This window comes from Mustela erminea, chromosome 9 (genome assembly GCF_009829155.1).
Source record: "Mustela erminea isolate mMusErm1 chromosome 9, mMusErm1.Pri, whole genome shotgun sequence".
NCBI classification, from domain to species: domain Eukaryota; kingdom Metazoa; phylum Chordata; class Mammalia; order Carnivora; family Mustelidae; genus Mustela; species Mustela erminea.
In genome coordinates, this window is record NC_045622.1 from 18,259,809 (window position 1) to 18,287,311 (window position 27,503).

General features: G+C 42.2%; 1 protein-coding gene across 1 annotated transcript in view; it reads left to right on the forward strand.

Moving 5' to 3' along the window:
* The first annotated feature begins 8,864 nt into the window (after window positions 1-8,864).
* Window positions 8,865-27,503, forward strand: part of JHY (junctional cadherin complex regulator) — a 54,532-nt gene continuing 35,893 nt past the window's right edge. Inside the window, 3 exon segments of the mRNA XM_032359128.1 lie at window positions 8,865-9,022; window positions 11,755-12,167; window positions 24,642-25,161. Of these exon segments, the coding sequence (XP_032215019.1) occupies window positions 11,851-12,167; window positions 24,642-25,161 (837 nt within the window). The 5' untranslated portion in view covers window positions 8,865-9,022; window positions 11,755-11,850.

Sequence of the window (27,503 nt, forward strand, 5' to 3'; positions counted from 1 at the left end):
ATATCAAGTAGTGAGGGTCCCTGCAGATGAAAAAGATGGCTTGAACTGCCAATCATTCACGAGTCCACTAATATAGCCTAACAACATAATGTCCTGCTACTTCCCCTGGTTGAGGTCATGATAATTTGCTGTATTTATCATGGGGTTTTGATCTAGATGAGATGTAGTTCTATTTTTACAACGTTACACCTTCTCAGAGAGAGCCCTCTTCCTTCCTGGGATGCATTCATGAGCGAATTTCTCATCACGGGTCATTACTCTAGACCTGGTGAATATGTGGATTTTTCCCTACCTTTTCTGCTCTACATCTGATTTTCAGATAGAGGCAAACGAAAAATAAGGCAGCAGAAACTTATATTCTCCCCAGATTTTCTCACAGTTGATCTAAAAAGGGGAAAGGGGGGTAGAGTTCTTGCCTAAATGTAGAGGGCTAACTTTGTGAGCACACCCTGTGTAGACATTTTAAAAAAGAGAATAATTCTGCCAGGTCTTCTGCAAAGCCATGAAACAACAGGTCACAATTTTTCATGAAGACAGGACACACCTCAGGGCTCCAGCATGGCTCAGCTGGTTAAGTGTCTGCCTTCGGTTTAGGTAGTGATCTAGGGGTCTGGGATCGAGCCCCGCATTGGGATCCCTGCTCAGCAAAGACTCTGTTTCTCCCTCTTCGTCTGCCCCTCCCCTCCCTTCGACTTGTGTGCTATCTCTCAAATAAATAAACAAAATCTTAATAAAAAATGAAAAAGAGGGTGCCTGGGTAGCTCAGTGGGTTAAAGCCTCTGTCTTCAGCTCAGGTCATAGTCCCAGAGTCCTGGGATCGAGCCCCACATCGGGCTCTCTGCTCTGCGGGGAGCCTGCTTCCCTCTCTCTCTCTGTCTCTCTGCCTGCCTCTCTGCCTACTTGTGGTCTCTGTCTGTCAAATAAATAAATAAATAAATAAATAAATAAATAAATAAATAAAATCTTTTAAAAAAGGAAGGAAAAGAAAAAGACAGGATGCCTCTTTTGAATTGGATCCCAATTTGTGAAATAAAAACTGTGTCTTAGAAAAATACTAAATCCTGTGTTTTCCTGTGTGGTTTAAGGGAGACTAAGCCTCAGTTATCCAGATCAGATTTTTAAACTGAATTGTTCCCTTTACTGGAAAGAAACATAGAAAAAATATTTCTCTTTAAAATGAGAGAAGTGCTCTTTTTTGCTGCCCCCAATTCCTTATTCCTAAACTGTGGTAGTTTGGTTTTGGTCATTATTAACCTCTTGTATCTTTGATTTCCTTATCTGTAAAGTGAGGACAACAATTCTCCTCGCACAGGATTATTGTAAGGATTGAGAAGAAATAATACAAAGTGTCTAGACCAGCATTAGATATGTAATAAGTATGTAAAAAATGTTAGAATTTTTCTTTTCTACCTGAGACTCTTTTCTCTCTGTACTAGTTTGAGGCAATGGTGTGGAGACCACAGAGTCTGGGTTTCTTTCCTGAGAGCAGCCCCATAACTCAAGAGGGAGAATTTTAACTTTAAAGCTAACAGAGCACAAAGGGACTACTATTACAGACAGACTCACAGAATGACCTAGTGACACTGAAGACTTTTGGTGAACATGGCCACCTCATCTCATAATAAATCAGTAGCAATTATAGGAATAGGTTTGAATACTAACTATCAAATAAAAATGTCACATGTAATAAAGACAGTATCTCATATCAGTAGAAAAAGATAAACATTTTACTAACTGGCATCCATGCAGAAAAAAAGGTAAAATCAAAAGTATTGCTCACATCATAAACCAGAAATAAAACCCAAACATATGCAAGACTGAAATGTACAAAATGAAACCATAGAAATACTAAAAGAAAACAAACATGGGTTGATTGTTCTATACCTCCAAGTGGGAGAAAGTTCCCTCAAAATTACTCAAAATTCAGAAGTAAGGAGGGCGGGGATAAAAGATTGATAAATTTGACTACATAAATTTGGCTACATAATGCCTTTTTGTGGTTCCCCCCCAAAAATGTAAACAACAAATGACAAACTGGGAAAGTATATTTACAAATTATACCAGAAAGAGATTTAGGGAAATAAAAAGAAAATTGTGGAACCACTATATTGTACATCTGAAACTGATGGAACACTATGTTAATTATATTTAAATTTTAAAAAAAAGAGAGAGAGAGAGAAATTAAGAAAAAAAAACATTCCACAAAAAAGGCAAATTATTCTTAAACATATAAAATGACTCTTACATAAGGGAAATGCAAAATTAAAACAACACTGAAATATTATTTCTTCTCTATTATATTGGCAAAAATTCAAGCATTTCACAGCATGCTTTGTTGGCCACATTGTAGGGAAGCAAGCTCTCTCATATGTTGCTAGTTGGGATGTGAATTAATACAGCCTCTAGGAAGGGGAATTGGTCAAAATCTAGCAAAATTACCATGAGCACTAACTTCTCAAACCAACAATCCTACTTTTAGAAATCAAACCCAAAGGTAAACAACAAAATCACAATTTGACATACGTACAGGGCTTTTACAGATCGTTTTTTACTCGCAAGACTTCAGACAATAAATGTGTGGCTTTTTTCCTCTGCACCAACCAGTTTTCCAACTCTCTGGAAGCTAGCTGGGTGTCCACCAATTCTATTCAATTCTGACCCTAACCACCTGGAGGTAGCCCCAAACCCACAGGTTAATGGCTCAGTCCCCCAACACTGTCCCCACTTCAGATGTCAATCACAAGCTGCAGGCACCTGTACTTCTGACTGACCAGCTATAAGACATGGATTCACAGGACCCCCTCCTCAGGTTTGATAATTCTCTACAACAGCCTACAGAATACAGAGAAACACTTTACTTACTATTCCTAGTTTATTGTAAAGGACATTATAAGTGATACAGATGACTAGCCAGATGAAGAGGCACATGGAGAGCTCTGGAAGAGTCCCCAAGCCCAGGAGCTTCAATCCTGTGGAGTTGGCTTGCATTACTCTTCTAGCACATGGTTGCACTCACCAATCCAGAAGCTCCCTGAGCACCATTATTAGGGCTTTTTTTTAAAATAGAAGTTCCATTAAGTACGCAAGACTAAGTCATTGGCCACTGGTGAATAACTCTATCCCAAGTTTGAGAGATGGGGCAGAAAGTTCCAACCCTCACATCACATGCTTGGTTCCTCTGACAAAGAGCCGCCATCCTGAAGCTCTCTACGGGCCCATCAAGAGTCACCTCAGTAGCATAAACTCAGATGTGGCTGAAAGGGGTTTATTATGAATAACAAAAGATACTCTCGCCCCTATTGCTAAGGATCTTTCAAGGATTTTAGCAGCTCTTGTTTCAGGAACCTGGGACAAAGACCAAATACTAGAAAAAAAGATGCTCCCATCACCCTGACTGGTCAGGACATTACAAGTGTTTTAGGAGTTCTGTGCCAGGTATCAGGGCAAAGACCAAATATAGCATAGCTATTTATTGCAGCACCATCTATAATAACTCACGTGTGTATCAACAGGGAACTGATTGGACACACAGTGGAGTATTATACAACTATGCAAAGGAATGATAAGTGGTTCACTGTATATTTCTATAAAGTCATCTCCAGGATATTCTATTGAATGAGAAAAGAGCAAAGTACAGAAGAGAGTACATATATTCCTTTACTCTGAGAAAGGGGTTAGGTTAGAACTATATACATATTGGATTAGATTTTTAAAATACAACTAATCTAAAAACTAACAAAAATTATCACCTATATGAGCTAAGTATCTGCCTTCTGCTCAGGTCATGATCTTTGGGTCGTGGGATCGACTGAGCTCTGCATCAGGCTCTCTCTCTGCTCAGTGTGGAGTCTGCTCCTCCCTCTCCCTCTGCCTCTCTGTCCTGCTCATGGGCTCGCTCTCTCTCTTTCTGTCTCATATGCATAAATAAAAACTTTTTTAAAAAGGTTAAAATTTAGTAAATAAATAAAATGTGGTATATTCATAAATGGAATATAATTCGGCAATAAAAAGGAATGAAATCCTGATACACACAACATGCATGAACCCTGAAAACATTATGGAAAGTGAAAGAAGCGAAACACACACACGCACACATTCACACACCAACCAAATACTCTCTGATTCCATTTATATGAAATACCCAGCATAGGCAAATCCATAAAGACAGAGTAGATCGGTGGTTGCCACTGGCTGAGAGATCAGGGGAATGAGAGATGACTGCTAACTGGTGTGGGTTTGGGGGGGGACAGATATTCTGGAATTAGATAGTTGTGATGGTTGCAAAACTAGTGAATGATGTATTTTTACATCATTGTGTGTTATGTGAATTATATCTCAAAACTGTTATTTAAAAAGGAATTACTTTGTGTAGAACTTCTTTGAATCCTGATTCAAATCTACCCACTCTGAAAAGATATTTGGAAGTCAGTCTAAGTCTGAACACTGGCTCAGTACTAAATGATACTAAGGAGTCATTAACTTTATTTTAAATGTGATAATTTTATTTTAAATGTGGTCATTTAAATGTGATAATTGCAGTTATTTAAAAATGATCCTTATAGATACCTTACAGATGAAATCATATGACAGCTCAGATTTGCCTTTAAATAATTTTGGGAATCAAGCATAGTGTGTTGAGAAACAAGATTGTTTGGGACGCCTGGGGTGGCTCAGTCAGTTCAGTGTCTGCCTTCAGCTCAGGTCATGATCCCAGAGTCCTGGGATTAAGCCCTGCATAGGGCTCCCTGCTTATGGGGAGCCTGCTTCTCTCTCTGCCTTTTGCTCCCCCGGCTTGTAATCTCTCTCTCTCTCTCTCTCTCTCTCTCTTTCACACACACACACACACACACACACACACACACACACAAATAAATACAAACTTTAAAAAAAAAGTTCATAACTTAAAAAAAAAAAAAAAAGAAGAAGACTGCTCACATGTCGATCTTTGTTGAGGCTGGGCCAGGGCTACATATATGTTCGTTATCCTTTGCTCTCTACTGTTGTATGTGTTTTTAAATGTTCATAATAAAAAATATAATTAAAAAATGTTTTAGAGGGGCGCCTGGGTGGCTCAGTGGGTTAAAGCCTCTGCCTTCAGCTAGGGTCATGATCCCAGGGTCCTGGGGGCACTGGGTTCTCTGCTCAGCGGGGAGCCTGCTTTCCTCCTGCTTTCCGCTCTCTCTCTCTGCCAGCCTCTCTGCCTACTTGTGATCTCTTTCTCTGTCAAATAAAATCTTTTGAAAAAATTTTTTAAATTATTTTTAAGAAAGAAAAAGAAAAAGAGAAAAGGCCTTCGCTGATGATTTGTTGCTCTGTATTCAAAAGAACCACCCTATAGGATCATCTCATCCCTAAAGCCTCTGGTTCCAGCCAGGCAGAATCCTCCCTCTAGGATCCTGAGTCACTAGCCCCTCCCCAAAGTCTTGACAATGAAAAAGTGTCTCTAGATGCTGCTGACATCCCCTGATGGACAAAACTGCCCCATGGGGGAACTCCTTGAAAATTCTCCCTGTACGGGATGAAGCTCAGTGAGGTCTTAGAGACTGAGTAGCAGTCCGGGAGGCGAAAACTAGCAGAGGAAAGGACTTTGCTAGCAGAGCACCAGAACAGTATAAGAACGGAGAAGTGAGAAGTAGGGAGCCGAAGGGGTGGATGGAGAGAGAACGGAGAAGGATTCAAATCAGTCCCGCATTACTAACCTACCTGTGCTGATTTTTTGCTTACTTGTGTTTCTCATTGGGTCAGGCTGACAGCTTTATTCCAGACATCCTAGGAGTGAGTTCAGAATAAACTTTATTCTAGGAGTGAGTAGGGAAGTCTCCACTGCCAAAAAAACCACTCAGTTCCAATGTTAAGAATACTTCCCAGGGTTTCCAAAGTGCTTTTCCACACATTACCTGTTCAGAATAAAGCTGTCAGCTTTATTTTATTTATTTTTATTTTACTTATGCATAAATTTATCATTATGATTGCCATAATGGCTGATAGAAACAATGCCCTTTATGGCTTTGCTTGTATGTGTTCATTCTTTGGAGTTGTGAAGAAGAGAAAATTGCTGTGCTGCTTATTAAACCAGGTCTCTCAGCTTCAAATACACTCACAAAGTCGCTGTGATACTGGGGCAAGCCCTCCTAAGCACCGTTCTCCGGCCGGCTCCCTGTCGAGCCTACCAGTAGGGGGCACTACAGGGAGACCGCAAGGCTGGAAAATGGAAAAGGAACTGTTCCGCCTTTGCTCCCTCTTTGTTTCAGTAACAGCAGTTAATTTCCAGTTTTCCCAAGTCTCCAGAAACAGCCTTATGGTCCCTTTTCAGACACCGGCCCTCATCAGCTTTCTGTCTCCTCCTTGGAGACCTGGATGCCCACTCCCATACCCTCCTCCAAGCTTGGCAAGGTTAATAATTCCAAACTCCTCCTAGGGTTCTCCTAGAAACAGGGCTGGTGGTGGCTTCCTTCCAGGCCATACGCCTGCTCGCCTTTCAGAGTTTCAGTTCATAAATCTTCGCGTGCGATTTCTGTTCCGGTAATTTGGTGTGTCTTCTGACTGGACCATGACGGCTGCTTGTGACTATTCTTTGAGCCTTTAGTTGCTTTAAATCAGAATAATCAGGAGAGCCATTCCAGAGGAGGGAGGAAGAAAATCAAGGTCAGGGTGTTCATCTGTGTGTGACCAGTCTCTGAAAGTAGCTGCTGGACTGGTAGATTCCTGAAGCACACAGGAAGCATCATTTGTAGAAAAGCAGGACAAAATCTCTTCTGGAGAGTGCAAAAGCGCCTGATGAGTCTGAAGAACCAGAGCATCTGTTCCCACAGACCAGCAGAAGAGGAGGCGGACAAGGGAATGACTCAGCAACCACTCCCTCACATATTCCAGAAGCTGCTCTGGGGAACAAAGCCTTCTGCTTGGAGTTGGTTGGCACATTTGCAGTGGCTCTGATGTTACTTTGTATCATATGCTGGGCAGAATACCCCCACTGTCTTTGGCTACCTTGCTTTCCTTTCTTAAGTGAGGTTCCATTGTATATTCATAAGACAAGGTAGCTGCTATCAAAGAAGTTTCTTTTTTAAGATCCAACTCCAGGGGCACCTGGGTAGCTCAGTGGATTAAAGCCTCTGCCTTCAGCTCAGGTCATGATCTCAGGGTCCTGGGATCAAGCCCTGTATTGGGCTCTCTGCTCAGCAGGGAGCCTGCTTCCCCCTCTCTCTGCCTGCCTCTCTGCCTACTTGTGATCTCTGTCAAATAAATAAATAAATAAGATCTTTTTAAAAAATAAAATAAAATATCCAACTCGAATAAAAAGCAGAATAAAAAAGAGTACAAATTGAGTAGTAAAGATATTTTCCAATTCTCTGTTTTCCGTCATGAATGAGGCAACTGGAATCATTCTTAGCTCTTTACAGTAGTTATTCAAATCTACTTGTGGTTTTAATGCTATGTTAATGTGAATATAATTCCCAACACTTTTTTTTTTTTTTACTCTCTCTTTTTTTAAAGATTTTATTTATCTGACAGAGAGAGACAGACAGACAGACAGACAGACAGCAGGGGCAGTGGGAAAAGGAAAGCAGGCTTCCTGCAAAGCAGGGAGTCGATGTGGGGCTCCATCCCAGGACCCTGGGATCATGACCTGAGCTGAAGGCAGATGCTTAACAACTGAGCCACCCAGACATCCCTTTTCACTCTTCTTTAAAGGCTTTTTAATGTTAAATATTCTATATACATATATATAAGTGTAAATAAACTTAATGAACTGTTATAAAATGAGTATCTATGTAACTAGCATTAAGTCAGGAACACCAATCTCACAAACACTGTGCCAATGCGCCCCCCCCCAACCACGGTCCTACCTTTATGAGAATCACTACTTCTTTTCAGTTTTCTCCATTAACTGTACATCCATAAATACAGGACAGTTCCTGTTTGTAATGTTTATATATAAAAATCATACAATGTGTATATTAAGGAGTTTTTTTCTCAACATTTTTTAAAAGATTTCTTTATTTCAGAGAGAGACAGCGCAAGCAGAGAAGACAGGCAAAGGGAGAGGGAAAGAAAACAGAAGCAGACTTCCTCAGTGATCAGGGAGCCCCCCCCCCATCTCACAGCTCTGAGATCACAACCTGAGCTGAAACCAGGAGTCCGACAGACTTTTAAAAGTCCCTCTGTGTTGTTGCTGCATTTAATTCACTGTCACTGTTACATAGTAAGCTAGAGAACGGAAGAACACATTTTAATTAACTGTTCTACGGTTGAAGGACAGTCGTTTTCAGTTTGGGTGCACAGAAGTTTGAGAGGTAGGTACCTATAAGTGAAATTGGTTTATCACAGGATACGTACATCCCAGCTAACCTCCAACTATTTTCCAAAGGAGCCGCGCCACTTCACACTCCCATCTGTAGTGCACGAGGGTTCCTTGCTCCGCATCCTCCCCTGCCCTGGGGGATCTATCTCATTTTGACTTACGCTCATCTGAGGAGTATGGAGTGATAGATATCCCGGATGGTTTTAAGTTGGCCTCTTCTGATTATTAATGAATTAAGCATCTTTTCGATCAAAAAATAAATATTTATCTGTCATTTGGATTTCTGCCCAAGTCATTTACCCATTCTTTCACCGGATTTTCCTTCTTAATTTGTAGGAGTCCTTTGCCTGTTCCAGCAGTATTTGTCGGAAATATCTCCTCCTACTCCGAGGCCTGCCTTTCCTTGCTTTCCAGCCATAGGAAGTCAGGATGGCCCTATACCAGCCAGGCCCAGAGTTCCTTGTCCTACAACACTGTCTTCACAACCTGCCCCACCCGCTCTTCGGGGGCGGAGAATGCCACCGCACTGGCCCCGCCCCCTGAGCCGAGCCCCACCCCCTGAGCCCGGCAGGCTGCTCTCTCTGTTGGCCGCGGTCTCCACGGCAGCACCTGCCACGCGGGTGGGGCGGGGCTGTAGCGGCTCAGCAGGATGCGGTCTGCAGGGGTCGCGGTCGCCGAGGAGCCCTGGGCAGGTGACAGGCCGTTGCCTCCTGAACGAGGGTGCGCGCGCCGGGGAAGGAAAATGGGAAGGACTGGGATTGGGGGTGGTGGGGGGCGGGGGACAGCAGGAAATCTCCAGAGGAAACTGGATCGGGACCAGGAGAACCGCAACTTTGGGGCCCAGGCGGGAAAGCGGGACCATGGCAAGGCAGGCACAAGGACCCAGAGGCCGGCACCCGGAGAGACTTTGGTGCCCAGACTCCCAGAGCAGCCCTGTCTTCTGTTGATAAAGACCAGTCCGGGGCACCAGACCACCCCTCCCCCGTCCCCACCTGTCACCTCCTTATCTTAAAACGCCTTTGCTGCTAGGTTTTGTCCATCAGAAAAAAGACAGAGAGAAAACAAGCCGATCATCCCTTATGGGTAGCTTCTGGGCTGTTCCACAATAGGGCAACTTTTTCTCTACCTTTCATCTTGGCCAGAGTGAGCAGGGTTCCTTTTCACCTACAGAAGGAAATTTGTTCCTCCCGCTACTAGAGGAAGAGACCCAAGGCCTTGAAGGGAACCCGAGGGAACTGGCTGCATCTTAGTGCCTGGATACCACTGGCGACACCCCAGTCCGCCTTGTTTACTTTTGTAACGAGACTGTCAGCCTCTCTCTCTCTCTCTCTCTCTCTCTCGATCAGAAATTTCAGTGAAAAACAATTGTGCCACTAGGGAGCCACATTCATTGCATTTAAAATGCCTACTTGCTAATGTACTGGAGATACCAGCTTTTCCTTCTTTAACCTCATGCCTGTATAAAATCAGGTCTCTCCCAAAGCCCCAGCTTTGCTAGGGTTCGGCTTTGTATTCTCTGCACTATTCCAGATTTCACTAATTACAACAAAATTATCTTCTATGGACTTTTTAAAAAATTGGTACCACTTAAGAAATCTTAGTCTATCTCATTTAAGGAGAACAGTTGAGAGGACTGACTGATTTCATGAGCAATACCAAATTTAAATAGAATTATTATTTTAAGTTTTTTTTAAGATTTTTTTAAATTTATTTATCAGAGAGAGAGAGAGAGCGCGCACAGGCAGACAGAATGGCAGGCAGAGGCAGAGGAAGAAGCAGGCTCCCTGCTGAGCAAGGAGCCGGATGTGGGACTCCATCCCAGGACACTGGGATCATGACCTGAGCCGAAGGCAGCTGCTTAACCAACTGAGCCACCCAGGCGTCCCTATTTTAAGTTTTTTCTTTAATAATCCCAAGTACAGTGACTTAAACTCATCCAGTAAAACTCTTACAGATGTTTATACAAACTGTTTCTGTTAAATGCTAGTTAGTACTTGGTGGATTTGCTGCTTTCTAAAGACTCCCTAAAAAGCAAGAGTTCATCTACTTGTCAATATTAAAATAATAAGACAGGGCACACTATGTATTTTTAAAATAAGATGATACAGCAAAGCAGTGTGTATGGTTAAACGATAATATATTATTTATATGTATAATACCAGCTTGGGGAACTTCAAATTCATAAGAAAACCACTTTGTATGCATTTAAATCAAATGCTACCTTTTGTCTGGCTTTTTTGTTAAGGCACTTTCCTCTAAGGTGTTTGATGGTGTTAGCAATGAGGTCAACATTACTAACAGTGCAAGGAATAGGAATAAATTCATGTTATATAATTAAAGCCAGCATTTGTCAAAAGAACAGGAGTAAGCCCTTAGAAAATGTTATAGGAATCTTGGACCGTAAAAAGTTTCAGTTGTCTGGCCTACGGGGGAAAAAAAATGGCACAAAGGCAGTGAGATAGAAGACTGAGCAAAATAGAAATGCCGGGGAAAGATGAAAGGAAGCACAATCCAAAATCATCATCTCCTTTCAATCTGATACGAACTTAGAGCACCCTTTCCATAAACCATCTCATGGGTCTTCATGACAGCCCTCTGAAACAAGGAAGGCGCACTTAGAATCACACACTTAAAGAGAGTTAGAAGGGACCCTAGCTGTTACTCTGGCCAATCTTCCACCCACCCAATATTCTCAAGGACAATATCCTTTTCAGGTAGGCAGACATTCAGCCTCTGCTACGAATCACTTAGTGGCATTCACAATTCACAAAGCCTCCAAATTTTACATTAGACAGTTGTAATCACTGCGCGCGCACACACACACACACACACACAGATTAAGCTGATATTAATCTCCACGTAATGTCCACCTAAATTACTCATTCCTATCTGGTGGCAACCGGGGATCCAAAATGTCTTCTAAATGATGAAACCAGCCAATATAGATCTAGGCATAAAACAGCTTCCCTCTTTACAGCTCCAACTATGGAAACCACTCTCTTCCCCACTCTCTCCTTTGCTTTTCAAAAGCTAGAACTGAAATCTGTTTTACTCTATTCATGAATACTCCTAAATGTGGCATATTTATGTTGGTGCCCTGGGTATTTGAAATAAAGCCATCGAACTACCCTCCGTAATTAACCATTTAGCTTTATCTAGGCTTGTGTGTAATAGGACCTTGGAAGGTAGAAAAAGGAATCCAGCCATTTGATTTCCTCAATAAAGCTGTATTTGATTACTCAGGCTGTTTATGAACTCCACATCAGATGTGTTTCTGTAGAGAAAAAAACACAATAGGTTTTCCAATAGACCTTCCTCATACAAAAGCGTACATACAAAAGGCTGCAGATAATGTAACAGGGTTCTGCTCACTTAAATGTTTGATTAACATTGAAATTAAAGAGAATTCAGTAGTCACAAAGTGACATAAATACAATATTTTCTTTTTTTAGGTAATGCCTTTGTAAACCACAACTTTAAATATTCAAGCCAACTGCTCCTATTATCAAGAATATCTGTGTTCATATTCACATTTGTATGTTTCCAAGATGAGTCATAGTAAATTAATTCCCAAGCTCTCAATTCAATCTCCTGTTCATCATACCAACTTAAAGATCCGGTCCACAGAGCCACCTTTTCAGAAGGACTTACATCTGATTTCAAAAGACTCCTTGGAATCTGATTCGGGAAGCTTCACTCAAGAGAGTAAGTCCCAGCTTGAAGACCGAATCCGGGACAACAATATGGAACCGGACAGCTTAGAGGAGGAAAGTCTGAGTGAGACGGAAGAGGAGGCAAGCAGAAAAGTAGCGCGGAAGAATGGCGGAGAAAACCTTCACCCCCGGAGCAATGGCATGGACAACAGGTAAGGAACTGGCTTGTGTAACGAGAACAGTGGGTCCTGAAGTGTATTGTCAGTTCATCACCGGTAGATCACAAGCGACAATGAGGACAAGCTATGGTAATGAACTCCTTGTAATGTATGTGGGACAGGTCCCAATCAACTAAGGACAGCTTGAAGCCAGAATTTTTGCCACGCCCTTTTTTCAATAAAAAATATGCAAAAGGGGCGCCTGGGTGGCTCAGTGGGTTAAGCCTCTGCCTTCAGCTCAGGTCATGATCCCGGGGTCCTGGGATCCAGCTGCATCGGGCTCTCTGCTCAGCGGGGAGCCTGCTTCCCTCTCTCTCTCTCTCTCTCTCTCTCTCTCTCTCTGCCTGCCTCTCTGCCTACTGGTGATCTCTCTGTCAAATAAATAAATAAAATCCTTTAAAAAAATGCAAAAGACGAGGCATGAATAAGGGCATATGCACTCCTTCCACTCCTTGCTTCCTGTCCATATTCTAGGGGTCTCCACTGCTATGACCTGACCTTGGAGAAATTCCAGAAAGCCTGCTACAGAAAAGTGCCATGACTTGGAATCAGGTGGTGTTGACTGGGTCCAGGCATTGCTGTTCGGTGTATAATTTGGAATAGGTCACTTAACTCTTTGTGTCTCACTTTTCTCACCTGTCATTGATCTGGCCTGTCCATCTCCCAGGACTGCTATCTGTGTCAGTGAGTACATTTTGGGAGTACAGTCCTACCCGAGTTTATGAAGGTTTACCTCCCGGGGCTTACATAATCGTGTAAGGATTTAATTTCTAATAATCGGTATTTATAGGGTGTTAACATAATGCTATGAGTGAGCAAATAATATAAGAGAATATAAAGTAGTGGATTACTCAGTTTTAATGAAAAAACTATACGACACAACAAGGAAGAAGTTAAAGCTATTGTTAGAAAGAGGTTTTCCTGGGGCGACAAAGTATGTATTCCGAAGCAGACCATCTGGGTTCAAGTTCTGCCACGTACTAGCTGTGTAAGTTGGCCAAGTCCAGTTAATCTCTCTGTGCCTCAGTTCCCTCATCACTAAAATGGGATGACACTAGTTACTTCACAGAGTTTTGAGGCTAAAATAAATGAATATATACGCAATGTAGAACAGTGACTAGCACTTTATAAGTTATAGATGTATTTGTTTTAAAAATAAGTGTTGGATGTTTTTATTAATATTTTATTTATTTATTTGGCAGACAAAGATCACAAGTAGGCAGAGAGAGAGAGAGAGGAAGAAGCAGGTTCCCTGCTGAGCAGAGAGCCCTATGCGGGACTTGATCCCAGGACCCTGAGACCATGACCTGAGCTGAAGGCAGAGGCTTAACCCATTGAGCCACCCAGGCGCCCAGTTTTGTTTTGTTTTGTTTTTTAAATGGGTAAAATATATCAAGGAAAGTTTCTTAGAAGGCCTAGAACTTGGGCAGGCAGGGTTTTGGAGAGAAGATAAAATTTGGAAACAAGAACCAAATTAGAGTGAACGTGTGACACATTCAAGCCCCACTTGATGGCAGAGGATTTGTTCTGAGCATAGGGAAAGAGGACTACGTAAGGGGCCTGATGTAGGGGCCTCGTGTGTGCAACCAGCCCACACCCCAGACAGGGCATTGAACACAGAACCTACAACCTGTCTCAGCAAGACAGTCCCAGCAAGGGCACCTGCGGGAACCAGAATTGGAGTCCAACCTGAGTCTTCTTCTTCCTTTCTGCTTTCCCTCCTTATTTCTTCCACAGCAACATTATCGGGCAGAATCAAGCTCACTTGCTTCTTAAGGATCTCGAAGTACAGTGCAAATGGTAGGCAGCCTGAGCAAGGGACCACCCCAGTGCTGGGGGAGGAAGAGGGGCTCAGGGAAACATCAGTCAGATGGCCTCCCCTGCTACAGCAGGGAGAGAGAATACAGGCTCTTGGGGGAGACCTGAGAGAGTTAGCTGTGTCTGAGGAAGATTACCCTGCAAGCCGGTGCATTCTGAATTAGAGAGTAAACTGACGACGGACTAAGAAACTACCAGATAGTAATCACAATTACAACCAAGACAACAGTATCTCTTTTTAAAGGCCCATCCGTAATTTCATTTAATTCTTCCTTGTCATCCTGCCAGAAAAACGCTGGTCTTCCCATTTTACAGATAAGGACAATGAGGCAAACAGAGATCAGGTAACTTGTTGAACAGTGACTACAGTGCTGGGGGAGGACGTTTGTGATTTTGTTGTTGATGTTGGTTAAATGGCGACAACATTCTAACCTAAAGAAAAGTACAACCATTTTGCACCAAAAAAAAAAAAAGTACAGAAAAATACCGTATAACCCTTACTGCCATATTTGTTTCAGATGTGTATTTTTAAATTAATTTATTTTAGAGAGAATGCACACATGAGTAAGGGGTCAGAGGGAGAGGGAAAGAAACTCAAGCAGATTCTGCACCGATCGCAGAGCCCAACGTGGGGCTCAATCCCCGGACCCTGAGATCATGACCTGAGCCGAAACCAAGGGTTGGACACTCAACTGACTGCACACCCAGGTGCCCTTCAGATATATTTTTTATAGACATAAAACATCAACGATAAAACTTCCTTGTTCCCCTTCTCAAACCGCCCCCCCCATCTGCCTCCTTAGAGATAACCAATATGTTCTCCTGCGTGGGTGTGTATCCTTCTTAGCAATCTTTTATTCATTGGCTGCATAGACAATATATGGGGGCGGGGGAGGGAGAATGAGTATATGAATTGACAGGCTTATTGACAGATCAGATATGGCGGCTGAAGGAAGAAGAGAAGCCAAAGGTCACTTTAAGGTGCTCATAACGATAGCTGGCATTGATAAACTGATTAGCATGAGCCCATCCCTATGCTAAACAGTCTTTGTGTATTATCTCATTTAATTCATATGGCAACCCTGTTGGGAGACACTGTAGTGATCCCCATGTTAAAGGCTATACATGAGGCTTAAAGGGGTTCTATTTATACCCATTTATTACGTGGATGGAGGGGTGGAGTAGGGAACTCATGCAGTCTGACTCGATGCCCTAGGCCGTGTTTTTTTTTTTTTTTAAGATTTTATTTATTTATTTGACAGAGAGAAATCACAAGTAGATGGAGAGGCAGGCAGAGAGAGAGAGAGGGAAGCGGGCTCCCCGCTGAGCAGAGAGCCCGATGCGGGACTCGATCCCAGGACCCTGAGATCACGACCTGAGCCGAAGGCAGCGGCTTAACCCACTGAGCCACCCAGGCGCCCCACTAGGCCGTGTTTTTATCATAGCTCTGATACAAGAGAGTCAGAACCTCCTAGGCAATAAATGGTAGTAGTTTCGCTGCTGGGTTGTTTTTGGTTTTGTTTTTGTTTTTTTTTCCTTTTTCCAGAAACGAGGGGAGAGGAAGGAGGTTTTGCAGTAGTTGGGCATTCTGGAGAAACCAAGGCAAAGACCCATGGAGGGACCTCATTTCCTGACAGTTGAGTTTTTCCTCTTTGAGTCCAGTGTTCAGGTAGCAGACTTTACCCCTGGCTCTTTACCCAAGGACCATGTAAATACCACTCAGTATATTTCAAAATAAAGGAAAATACTTATAGAAATCAAAATTATGGTTGAGGTCTTCGTCTTCTGATTCAGAGATCTGTAAATATTGCTGTTTTCCCTAGACTAATTTGCTTTAGAAATCTTCAACAACAGACGATCATCCTCAGGGTTAGACTGGCTTTTAGCTGTAGTAATTATTGGGCAGCAGAATAGTGCTTGAGACATCGAACATTAGGAGGAGCAGTTCCCCACTACAAAGGAAAACACAACTGAAGCATTAAGCCAAATACTGCCTCAAAAATATTATTCGAGCTAGTTTAGTTATTGGCTTCTTTCACTTAAGTCCTGGAAACGTTTTCTACGTACACTGTTGCTTGGCTCTGAGTAGTGCACTAGCCGTGAAACAGACAAATCGATCTCAGACTCTCAATGTGAAATTCAAGTAGGCTTTCATTTTTATAAGGTAGATGGCATTCTGGGAATTGTAGTTCTAAAAAAAAAAAAAAATTAGTCAAAGCCTTGCCTTAAAACCATGAAAAATCTCTTTCTTCTTGCTGTTATAAACAACAATTTTAAAAGCTGCCTGACAAATCACTTGAGCCCTCCTCTTCTGTTTTGATGTTACTAGAACCTCCTCAAAGCAATTACTCTCTTGTAGCTCACCAAAGTCAAGCCCCAGTTCAATGTATATGGATTAGAGAAAACCTTTTACTTAATGGAAATTGGAGCGGCATTGACTACAGTGAATGAATCAAGAGTGGAGAGAGGATCTCCACGTGATAATCCTTAAACCCCACTCCACAGCTAGCCTTAGGACACTCGGCGCTGGCAAAGAAAGAGATCAATGTAATTCCTCGAGCACTGGAAATAACTTCTTCAGTCCTGGGGCCTCTGAAACCTTATATGATTAAAAAAAATTAGAGGGCAGCAGTACAGTACCTAGTATACGTGTTTAATAAGAATACTTATATGTAATTAGCTACCATTTATAGATATAGTTGCATTATATACACTATTGTATTTATCCTCGCAAGAGCCTCTTATGTATTATTACCCCCATTTTGCAGATAAGGAACCAAGTCTCTGACAGCTGTGTAGGTGTATGTAGTTACCAAGGGGCAGAGCCAGGAATTGAACTGAAGAAGTGCTCCCTTAACCAAAGCCTGAGCCTCTGATTATAAGTTATCTAGATAGGTGATCAGGGCTGATCTGATAAAGGATTCAGTTTTATGATCTAGCAGAAATTAAAGCTGTAACAACTTCGATATGGACTCAACTGAGGCCAGAGTAAATATACATGGAAAATCACACATTTTAGTAAAGTAATAAAAGTTTTTCAAAGATACTGTGCCTTTGGAATAAACCAACATTAATTGTATTTTGCTTTGGGCAGCCGGGTCATAGTCTCCGGTATTCCTCAGGACCTCTCCTGGGGAAGAGAGATGTTTTCATTCATTAAGGTCTATAGAGGTCTTTCACATCATTTGAGAATGATAGTCTTCACCAAAGATCCCATATTCTAACGAACCACCTTGTGAGAGAAATTACTGGGCAGGAGAGAAGGCAAAATGAGCAATTCTTAACTTTTTATGCCCAGAATTGTCTAAAAATAAGAAAGGGACTCCGTAATAATAATCTACATTTTTTTTTAAAGATTTTATTTATTTATTTGTCAGAGAGAGAGGGAGAGAGAGTGAGCACAGGCAGACAGAATGGCAGGCAGAGGCAGAGGGAGAAGCAGGCTCCCTGCCGAGCAAGGAGCCGGATGTGGGACTTGATCCCAGGATGCTGGGACCATGACCTGAGCCGAAGGCAGTTGCTTAACCAACTGAGCCACCCAGGCGTCCCAATAATCTATATTTTTATTGTGTTGTGGTGGTCTAGGATCTTCCTCTCAAATGCTTTTATATATATTATTTCTGATTAATAAATACAAGAATCAGGGGAAGGGTTCAAACAGCAGTACTGGGGAACCAAAACAGCGAGTGAGTAAAGAGAGACTGAGTAAAGACCAAACAAAACTCAGCCTTTTTGTTTCCCCACATGTTTTCCAGACTGTTCCGTAGAACACGCGGAGACTGGGAAACTGACTGCAGACTTTTCCCGCACACGTGCTGTAGAGTGTCTTTGTTTTCTTGTTGTTGTTTGTGCTGGTTAGGAGAGTAAAGAGGATACCCGAGGGCATGTTTAACATTCTAGGATGGCTCAGAACACTGTGGGAGTTCCCAGGAGCCCACGGGGACCCCCGTCGGTGTCTAGAAACATTCATCCATGTTGCTGTTTATGGACTTTCCAAGATAGATTTTCAATTTAAGGCCCTGGGATGGCTACAGCATTTGAGTTATTTCTGATCACTTGGGAATGGTTATACGGGAGAAGTGACTTTCCGTCGCAGGCCTGCGTCATTTCTGTTGTCTTTGCAACCATCCGCTCGCAAACGCTACCGTCCTTAAGCCCCGGTGCTGTCCCAGGGCAGGCATGGTGCCATCACAACAGATGAGCGGGCAGGGACGGAAGTCAAGTGTGTGCGTGGGCATAGCTTGTGTCTGTTAAAGGCAGAGGCCCCGCCAGAAATGCTAACACTGCAGTGGCCTGGGGTGTAATGCCCTCAGAGACAACCACGAGTTCCTTTCTAGCTTATTTCAAAATCGGGAGGCTTTCGGTGCTAAATTAGTAAATAATCGGTGAGTTTGAAAACTGCCCAAAGTATTAAGTCACCTCGCCTACAATCCTGTGAGGTTATCAAAATGATTAAGAGGCTTGTAAGCAAGTTAGTAAAGGACTAGTTTAATTCCTGACCTTAACTGTATTATTTCTACTCCCCGGCAAGTGTGAAAATATAGAGAGCTTTAATTATTCTACATGTTTAATCTACCGAATGTAAAATGAGTGCTTTTTCCAATGCTTATATACCATCGCTGAATTTTGCATGATGGTTGCAATCCAGTGAATAACACTACGGGTCCTCAGAGCTGCCGGGCTCATAAAGCACAGCCTCTTCTCCTTACTGTCCGCAGGAGGAACTCATTGCCTAGGGTGGGGAAGAGATTCACTCAAGTACCCACGGCCGGGCAGTGCCAAATCTGGCCTGGGACCCACGTTTCGAGGCCGGTCCTTCCATTGCCTTTTTCATGACACACGGCTTCCTTGCAATTACAATGCTGTCAATATCAGACACTTAGAAGACAGGAAATTCGATGGGGTGCCTAGGTGGCTCAGTGGGTTAAGCATCCAACTCTTGATTTCTGCTCGGGTCACGCCCTCAGGGTCCTGAGATTGAGCCCTGCAGAGAGTCCGTGCTCAGCGGGGAGCCGGCTTGAGATATTTTTTTTTCCACTTCCCCTCTCCCCCTACCCCACCCACCCTGGCTCTTTCGTGCTCGCTCTCTGGATAAACAAATAAATCTTTGACAAATAATACAACAAAACAAATAAAAGACAGGAAATTCTATCTACAGAGAGCGTAAATGCCTACAAATTTCATAAATCCAAGGCTTCTTAGCCGCTGTTTCTGGAGAATGAAAAGGACATCCAAGAGGGCCATGGAAAATTCTTGGCGTGAGCACTGTAAACTCTCCCTGAATGCGAGGAATTGTGTTTCTAAATACTGGGTCATACATCATTTCCCCTGTGAAGATGCAGGCTTTGTTTCACATAAGAGAAGTGAGGTACGAGAATTTTACATCCCAATTATGACCCCGTGTTCTTTAGATCGTTTGTTTTTATTCACCTCCCAGACTGTCCTTGAATCAAGGCTGGTACTTATAAGAACGCGGGGCAAATACCTGGTTATTTTGCAGCCATAAATCTGTTGTCAGAGACAAAGAAGGGACTCTGGTTGGAATTATCCAAATTATATAACTGCTGTAAATTATGTTCACTAGGTAACAATCGACACTTCTGCTTTTGAGTGTGCTTCTGTAGACAGTCTGGCCTTCGGTTCATTAAAGCAACTTTTTTCCAATTAAAATGCTTAATTTTTTGTAAGCAGGATGCCTACATTAAATGAAATTTCCTGCATGGTAAACAACCTACTTGAAGTGCATCAGCGTGTTTATGGGACCATTTTTTTTCGTGCTTGCAAAAATGATTTTTTTTAATCCTTTGGATTTATTTCATTTGATTTACTTAAAAGCCATTGATAAAAAGATTAAGAGGAGCCTAGGATTCAGAAATCCTTGGAAATAACTGTCGGTTTTATAGTTCCTTAAAGAAGCTTTAAAAACTTTACACTTAGGCAAAAATTGAATTTGCAGTTCATATGCATAAAAGATTTAATGGCATATAAATTGGGAATAATTGTTCTGTTTAAAAGGATTAAATTAAACCTAAATCAATAATAACATGTGCAGTTTCCATTTAACTGCCTACTTAAAATAAAGTGGCAAATAAATAACAGCTAAATGATTAATAGCAGTGCTTTTATTCACCTCCTCAACAGGCAAAATGGCCAGTTATTGAATATTTTATTATGAGTGCAAAGGATGTTAATTGTACTAGAAACATGCTCTAATTTTAGTAATTTTTTGATTGAATGCTACACTAAATATGAGGCTCTTCATTAAATGGAGATTTGATTTTATTTTGCTTGAACTTGAGTACAGTGAGTACTCAGATATGGTCCATTAAAGCCTGCAAATATGGCGTCTGCATGCAAGACCCCCTCCCCTTCCTCTCTGCATCCAGGTCTCACCTAGGCATCTGAAGAGGAGACCCGGCATCTGTTGTCTGAACAGCAACAAAAGAGTTGTGCATGCATTGTCTGTGTAACCTTTCTATCAAATGGGGAGGAAGAGAAGTGTGTGTTTTGTGTGCAGATGATTACTGATGAAGGAGCACTTCATACTCATTTTGTTCCACTGTGTTGACCTGGACCACGAAACCTAATTGAGCTTCTTAGCACACAAGCTCAGCACAATGGGGTTCTTCAGTATCAATGTTCTATTTCAAACATTAGATTTGTTTCTGTGAAGTATTACAACCTCCCGTGCTCATGATTTTGCAAAACATTTGTTTCAACATAGAGTTTCCATCTAGAAAGGGGACGGAGGGAAGGAATACTTGGAGACCGTCATTGCAGGTGTAAATGGGGCAGTGTAATTAAAGCTCTTAGAAAAGCCACACTTTCAGATTCAGATTTCTTCTGAACACATTATTAGAGTTTCTCTTCCCACGTTTGGTTCAGAAACATTCTTCTCAATCAAAGCAATTCATCTTTTTTTTTTTTTTTTTGGATGTGTTCCCAAAGCCTTTGTATTGCTTGGGTTCCACTTAAGACACCAGTGCTTCTGCAATGTGTGGTATACCTCTAGGGGCATTTAAGAATGGCGATCTGTTGAGACCAGAAATTACATTTTTTTTCTTTTTAATTTTATTTATTTATTTGACAGACAGAGATCACAGTAGGCAGAGAGGCAGGCAGAGAGAGAGAGGAAGGGAAGCAGGCTCCCTGCTGAGCAGAGAGCCTGATGCGGGGCTCTATCCCAGGACCCTGAGATCATGACCTGAGCTGAAGGCAGAGGCTTAACCCACCGAGCCACCCAGGCGCCCCAGAAATTACAGTTCTTTCTGAAGATCTAAAGTCATTTAATTCTCCCAGTTTTATCTTCCTCATCAGCACTCAGCAGGTTCTTAAAATATTTCCTCGTGTGGCTGAAATTTCTTAGTCGCATTTCCTAAACTATAGTTCAAACAGGTCATCTACAAGTGCCTAAGGCATGGTAAAGAAAATCGGATTTTTGAAGATAGTTCGTTCCTTCAAGCCACAAAGATCCCCTGAGTGCATCACAACACAGCTCCGTGCCCTGGAAATAACTTGAGCCCCAGAGAGAGAAGAATCCCTTGAGATCCACCCACAGGAAGCACAATGCACGACACAACATGCGTCGTGTCATGGTGACTGAATGTAACACAGGGCAAGGAATGGCCATGGAGCTCGTGGGCAGAGGTGGTCCTAGCTAGCCAGCCCTCACGGGGTACTTTGTGTCATGGATGTGTAAGCATTCGTATGTATTCATTCACTTAACCCTCTCAACGGCACCCTGAGATAGGTACTATTATCCCATTTCACTGACGCGCAAGCTAAGGCACAGAGAAGTTAATGAATTCACCTTTTCACACGGTAACTCAATCCCAGGACCCTGGGATTATGACCTGAGGTCAGGCAGCTGAGCCACCCAAACGTCCCTGGATACTCACTTTCAAAGAGTACCAACCCCTGCTTTAAGAGTGCAAAGAAGAAGGCTAGCTATCCTAAAACTTCACAAAAAACAAGCAAACAAAAATGCCTCTGTAGATAATCCCTTCCAAAAACTCATCACCTGGGCTCTCCAGAAGTATTTAGATCTTACTAACATCTTTGCTCTCTAATTATTTTTGCTCAGAGCCAGACTCTCAAGTTAATATAGGTAAGCCAAATTCCTTCACAGAGTTTACAGAGTCCTTCAGGATCTTACCTCTGCTTCTCCCTAAGCTCTCCTCAACCCTCCTTTTATCCATTCAGAATCTGTTCTTTAAAAGCATCACATTTAAAAGTGCCTGGGTGGCTCAGTGGGTTAAGCCTCTTGCCTTCTGCTCAGGTCATGGTCTCAGGGTCCTGGGATCGAGTCCCGCATCGGGCTCTCTGCTCAGCGGGGAGCCTGCTTCCCCATCTCTCTCTGCCTGCCTCTCTGCCTACTTGTGATCTCTGTCAAATAAATCTTTTAAAAAAATTCATATCTTTACTTACTCCAAGATGGAATCAAGGTACCCCTTAATCTGTTCTATGCTACCTAAACAATCACGCTTATGTTTAAATCATCACATGATAGGCCCAAAAATCATTCACTAATTTGCAAGAAGCTTTTCTGCATGTGTAGATTCTAATTGACTACTATTGGGTTTTTAAAAATTGATATCTGATACTACATTTGTGTTGACTCAAGTAATTTTAGAGGCTCAGTTATTTGAGAAATACTCATTAACTCCTCTGTCCAGAGCACAGGCTTGAGTACTCAGGTAGAAATTAGGGAAGGAGGAAGACTCAGACCCTGCTGCCCAAAACTGTGACTAGGTGAAGAGCCAAAGTTAGCATAGTGAAAGGCAAAATAAGCACAAATACAGAACATTAAGATACGTTGTCTCATTCTGATGTTTATGCAATCCTGAGAAGTAACCAGAATATAATTGCTACTTACAGACAAGAAAAACTGGCTCAGAGATGGCATAATTTCATGCACAGATAATGACAGACCCAGAACTTGAGCCCAGGTCTGTCTAGTCCCAAGTCCAGACTGTGCCCTGTTGGACCACTCCATGTCCCCACTCTATGCCCAATGAGACCTAGAGAGCAAAGGCTCTCCAGACAAGGCTAAAACACAGTGTGAGTTCATAAGACATCACACAGGAGACACCTCCTCCTCAAAAAACCCAAAGGCAGGTAACCCATGATGCTTAGGACATGGGGTGAGTTGCATAATTTGATATTCAACTTCCCAACAAATGTGCACCATCTCCATTCCGGCATTTTGATGGAAGAGAATATCATTTTTCTTCCCTTGGTAGAGAAAGCAGAGCAGCCTACTCCAAGAAGTCCTCCATCTTTTCTTTCTTTCTTTCTTTCCTTTTTTTTTTTTTTTTTTTTTAGATTTTACTTATTTATTTGTCAGAGAGAGAAAGCATACACAAGCATGGGGATCGGCAGAGGGAGAGGGAGAAGCAGGCTCCCCACTGAGCAAGGAGCCCCACATGGGACTCCATCCAAGGACTCTGGGATCATGACCTGAGCCAAAAACAGACACTTAACTGACCAAGCCACCCAGGTGTCCCAAGAAGTTCTCCATCTTAATTCAAAATGACAGTTTAGCAAGACATAGGAGTTTTGTCTTCTCACTCTAATTTTTGCTTTACCTCAAATCAAAAGACATCCAGGGCCACATTAAGAGAAGTAAATCAGTAGCCGGGGCACCATTCGCTTGTTTACCCAGCATAAAATTATGTCCTCTGTAAACGGGAATATCAAGTAGCATAAAAAGCCTAGGTGATTTACATTTTCTTTTTGATTAGAGGATTGCATCTACTATACTCAAGGAAGGAAAATCTCTCCCATTTAGCTTCTGAAGATGAAAGGGGCCATTAAACATGCCATATTACCAGCATTTTTTTTTTCTTTTTTTGGTTAAGACCAGGAGGTGCTTTACAAATCGAGATTGTCATGAGGAAAAGGGAGGACTTTACTTGGGATCATATGCCCTGATTAGGGACTAGCCCGCATCCCTATGGTGAGACCATATGTTTAACCTTTTGCTGAAGTAGGGCCGTCCTACAGCCGACCTGTGTTCTGTTTTGTGTGCATCCATGTGACAAACCCACAGAATACAAACTAAGAACTTTTCTGTGAGCCACCGTCTGATTCTAAACATTGGGGTTCGTTCTTCAGCATATGCATGGAAATCTACAAAGACAAGATGAGAAGCAAAATCCTTTAAAGGAGGATAAACCTAGGTAGGAATTCAGTTAAGATCAATCTTGCTTCCCCTCACAGGAGGGGCAGACGGAGGAAACACTCATCCAGGCCATAACAGCATTTTCTTCCCAGATAAGCACCCAAATGTATGCGTCACTGGCCAAAATGAGAAATCAGGTTTATCTTTGCTAGTTGAAGTGTTCAAGGTGTGCATAAGTCATAGCTCCACTTGAACCACAGCAATTAACTGGCATGTGATTTTCAGCGGTTTTCAGGCATTCATAAATGAACTATCCCCCATTTTTATTCCCTAATTTAATGAACGAATAATTAAAACCTTTTTGCCCTTATGTGTACTCCATAAACCTAATTTGAGCCTCAGTTATGTCTTCGATACATAGGTAGTAAAAGGAAAATTATAGGAGAAAGATTCAACTAAGATAATTAAACATAACATGCAAATTTGTTTTAATTAAGGACTTGACATTTCCTTTCTGCTTTGGGCAGCCAACAACCAGTAGGAGACAAATATTCAGACCTCCGATATGACCCAAACTGGAAGAGTAAGAAAGAGGAGAGGAAGTTGTTGACTATGGACGCGTTGCCAGAGTCTGTAGACAGCTCTTCGGAAAATCTGATTCCAGATCCCCTGTACCCTTCCAAGGAGACGTCGATGGAACTCTCCGGGGAGAAAGGTGAACCCAAGAGTAGCCCCCAGAGTGTTGCCTCCTTACTCGGCAGTGAATTTTTAAGCCCAAACTATGAGCGGGGCGCCCACCGCAGCCAGCCATTTTCGGAGCTGAGCGACAGTGACCTGGCGGAAAAATCCAGCAACCTCTCTCGTTACTTGAAGAGTTCAAGTTCACATCATGAGGTTTTCCTGCCAGGATCACGTGGCCGTCGGCGAAGGAAGTCCAAACAATATTTCGTGGAGAAAAACAAGCTGACTTTGGGATTACCTACTCCTAAAACGGATTCTTATCTTCAACTTCACAATAAAAAAAGGGGGGACAATCTCCAGGAACAGGTATGTAAGTGCTACTGATTAATCTCCTCCCAGCACTACTGGCCTGGAATGTGCCTTTGTTTGCAATGGCTGGAGATCCTTTCCTTTGAGACGATGACGTCATTCTAACCATGCGGCTGAGTAAAACAAATGCCCTATCCCTTGCTCCTCTTTGAAGAATCAGGGGAATTATTCCACAGTTTTTTTTTTTTTTCAAGATTTAATTTATTTGACAGAGAGAGAGAGCAAGAGTGCAAGTAGGCAGAGTTATAGGCAGAAGGAGAGGGAGAAGCAGGGTTCCCACTGGGCTGGTGGATCCCAGGGTCCTGGGATCATGACCTGAGCGGAAGGCAGATGCTTAACAGGCGGAGCCACCCAGACGCCCCTCATTCCACTAATCCTTAAGAGCAAAATCAAAGCCATCAATGGCTTACGGTGCTGTAATTCAATTAATATATCCAAAACATTTCCACTCAGGGAACCATGGATTTTTTTTTTTTTAATTGCATACTCCATTAGATAAAATCAGGACTGAAGGTTTGACTCGCTGTGTTGGTTGCCTTTCTTTCTTACTACAACCACTGGCTTTCAACTCTATTAAATGTCCCAACACGTTGGAGGTGACATGACACACTCATGTTAATAAAGGCAACACGCACACAAGTGATTCTCAACTTCGATTTTTATATACATTTTGGGCGGTGATAGGACGGCCGCTGGCTATAGCATGTGGTGGTTTGGTTTGGGGGCTTTTAAGATTTATTTATTTGAGAGAGCTCATGCAAGAGAGAGAGACAGAAAGCACGAGAGCACGCACGCAGGAATCAGGGGTAGGGCACAAGGAGAGGGAGAAGCAGACTCCCCACGAAGCAGTGAGCCCAATGTGGGGCTTGATCCCAGGACCCCAAGATCATGATCTGAGCCAAAGGCAGATGCTTAACCAACTGAGCCACCCAGACGCCCCTTGGTTTTTCTTTTTAATTATCCAGATGATTCTACTATCTTTCCAACCACAACTGATAATCACTACACCATCCTTTATTCTATGCGAAAGATAGAATTAAACTTTAGTCTCTCCATCTATAAAACCAGAACAGTAAGTGCCCTCCCTTTCTCATCTTACCATTTCAAGAGTGAATTCTATCCTGGATGATGGATTCAAATCTATTGCAGTCAGTAGCCTTAACTCTATATGCTGGGCACTCAGATCCTATCAGACCAACTCCTAGTGGACTTCTCCATGGACATAAGAAAAGAATGGCTAGGGGCGCCTGGGTGGCTCAGTGGGTTAAAGGCTCTGCCTTCAGCTCAGGTCATGATCCCAGGGTCCTGGGATCGAGCCCCACATCAGGCTCTCAGCTCAGCGAGGGGCCTGCTTCCCCCTCTCTCTCTGCCTGCCTCTCTGCCTACTTGTGATTTGTCTGTCAAATTAAAAAAAGAAAGAAAGAAAGAAAGAAAAGAATGGCTAGATCAGTATATCCACCATCCTTCTTGGGAAGATCAGCTTGAAATTCATTACCTACTGTGAGGTCATTTTCAAATATGAAGGAAAGGTTATTACATTACATTGGGATGCCCTTAGACCTATTCCAAATTCAAACTGGTATTATTTAAAATGCTCTAACCTATTCTAACCTATAAGTATTTTTTGATAGAACATGAAAAGGAGGTATATGAACATTTGTGATTTTCTCTTAATTCAGAAACTCCCTTTATAGTCTTAAAGGATTATGGTAACATCCTTGCCTTTATAACTGATAATAAAACAGAGGAATGGATATAGTATATTCAGCTGAATTCTCAAAAGAGTTGGCTGAATGCAAAAGAATTATCAACAATCTGTCCCAATTTTAGATGTTAATGTACCTTTCATAAAATATATGAAATTTTGAATTTTGCTTGGTTGCTCCTTTAAAAATATAAATTCCACAGTCCATTATCTGTGAGAAGTATTTATAACCAGTAATTTCTCTCAGACTAGAACAATATTTTTCATTTATTTTTAAATGTGTTCTCAAAAGAAGCCAGTCTAGAAGGAGAGACAAATAGGCCAAAAGAAAGTTATAATAGAAGTGAAAATAGCTTTATTATAAACTCTTTAATTGCTGATTTCTTAATTGCTAATTTTTCTTAGTAGTTATAACTTCATTTACAAACAATATTGGGGTGAGCTGACTTACAGTGATTCCATAGCACAATTTCCTGTTAGGGAGTGAGAAAACTTTAAAGCATTTTTTGCTTGCTCAATCTTTAAGCTCATAAATTAGTCTTCGAAGTGGCCGTTGACCTTGTCGACCACTTTCTCCAGGTTCAAATGTCCGAGGGCCGATTGCTAATTATATTCAAAACTGTTTCTTCACCAT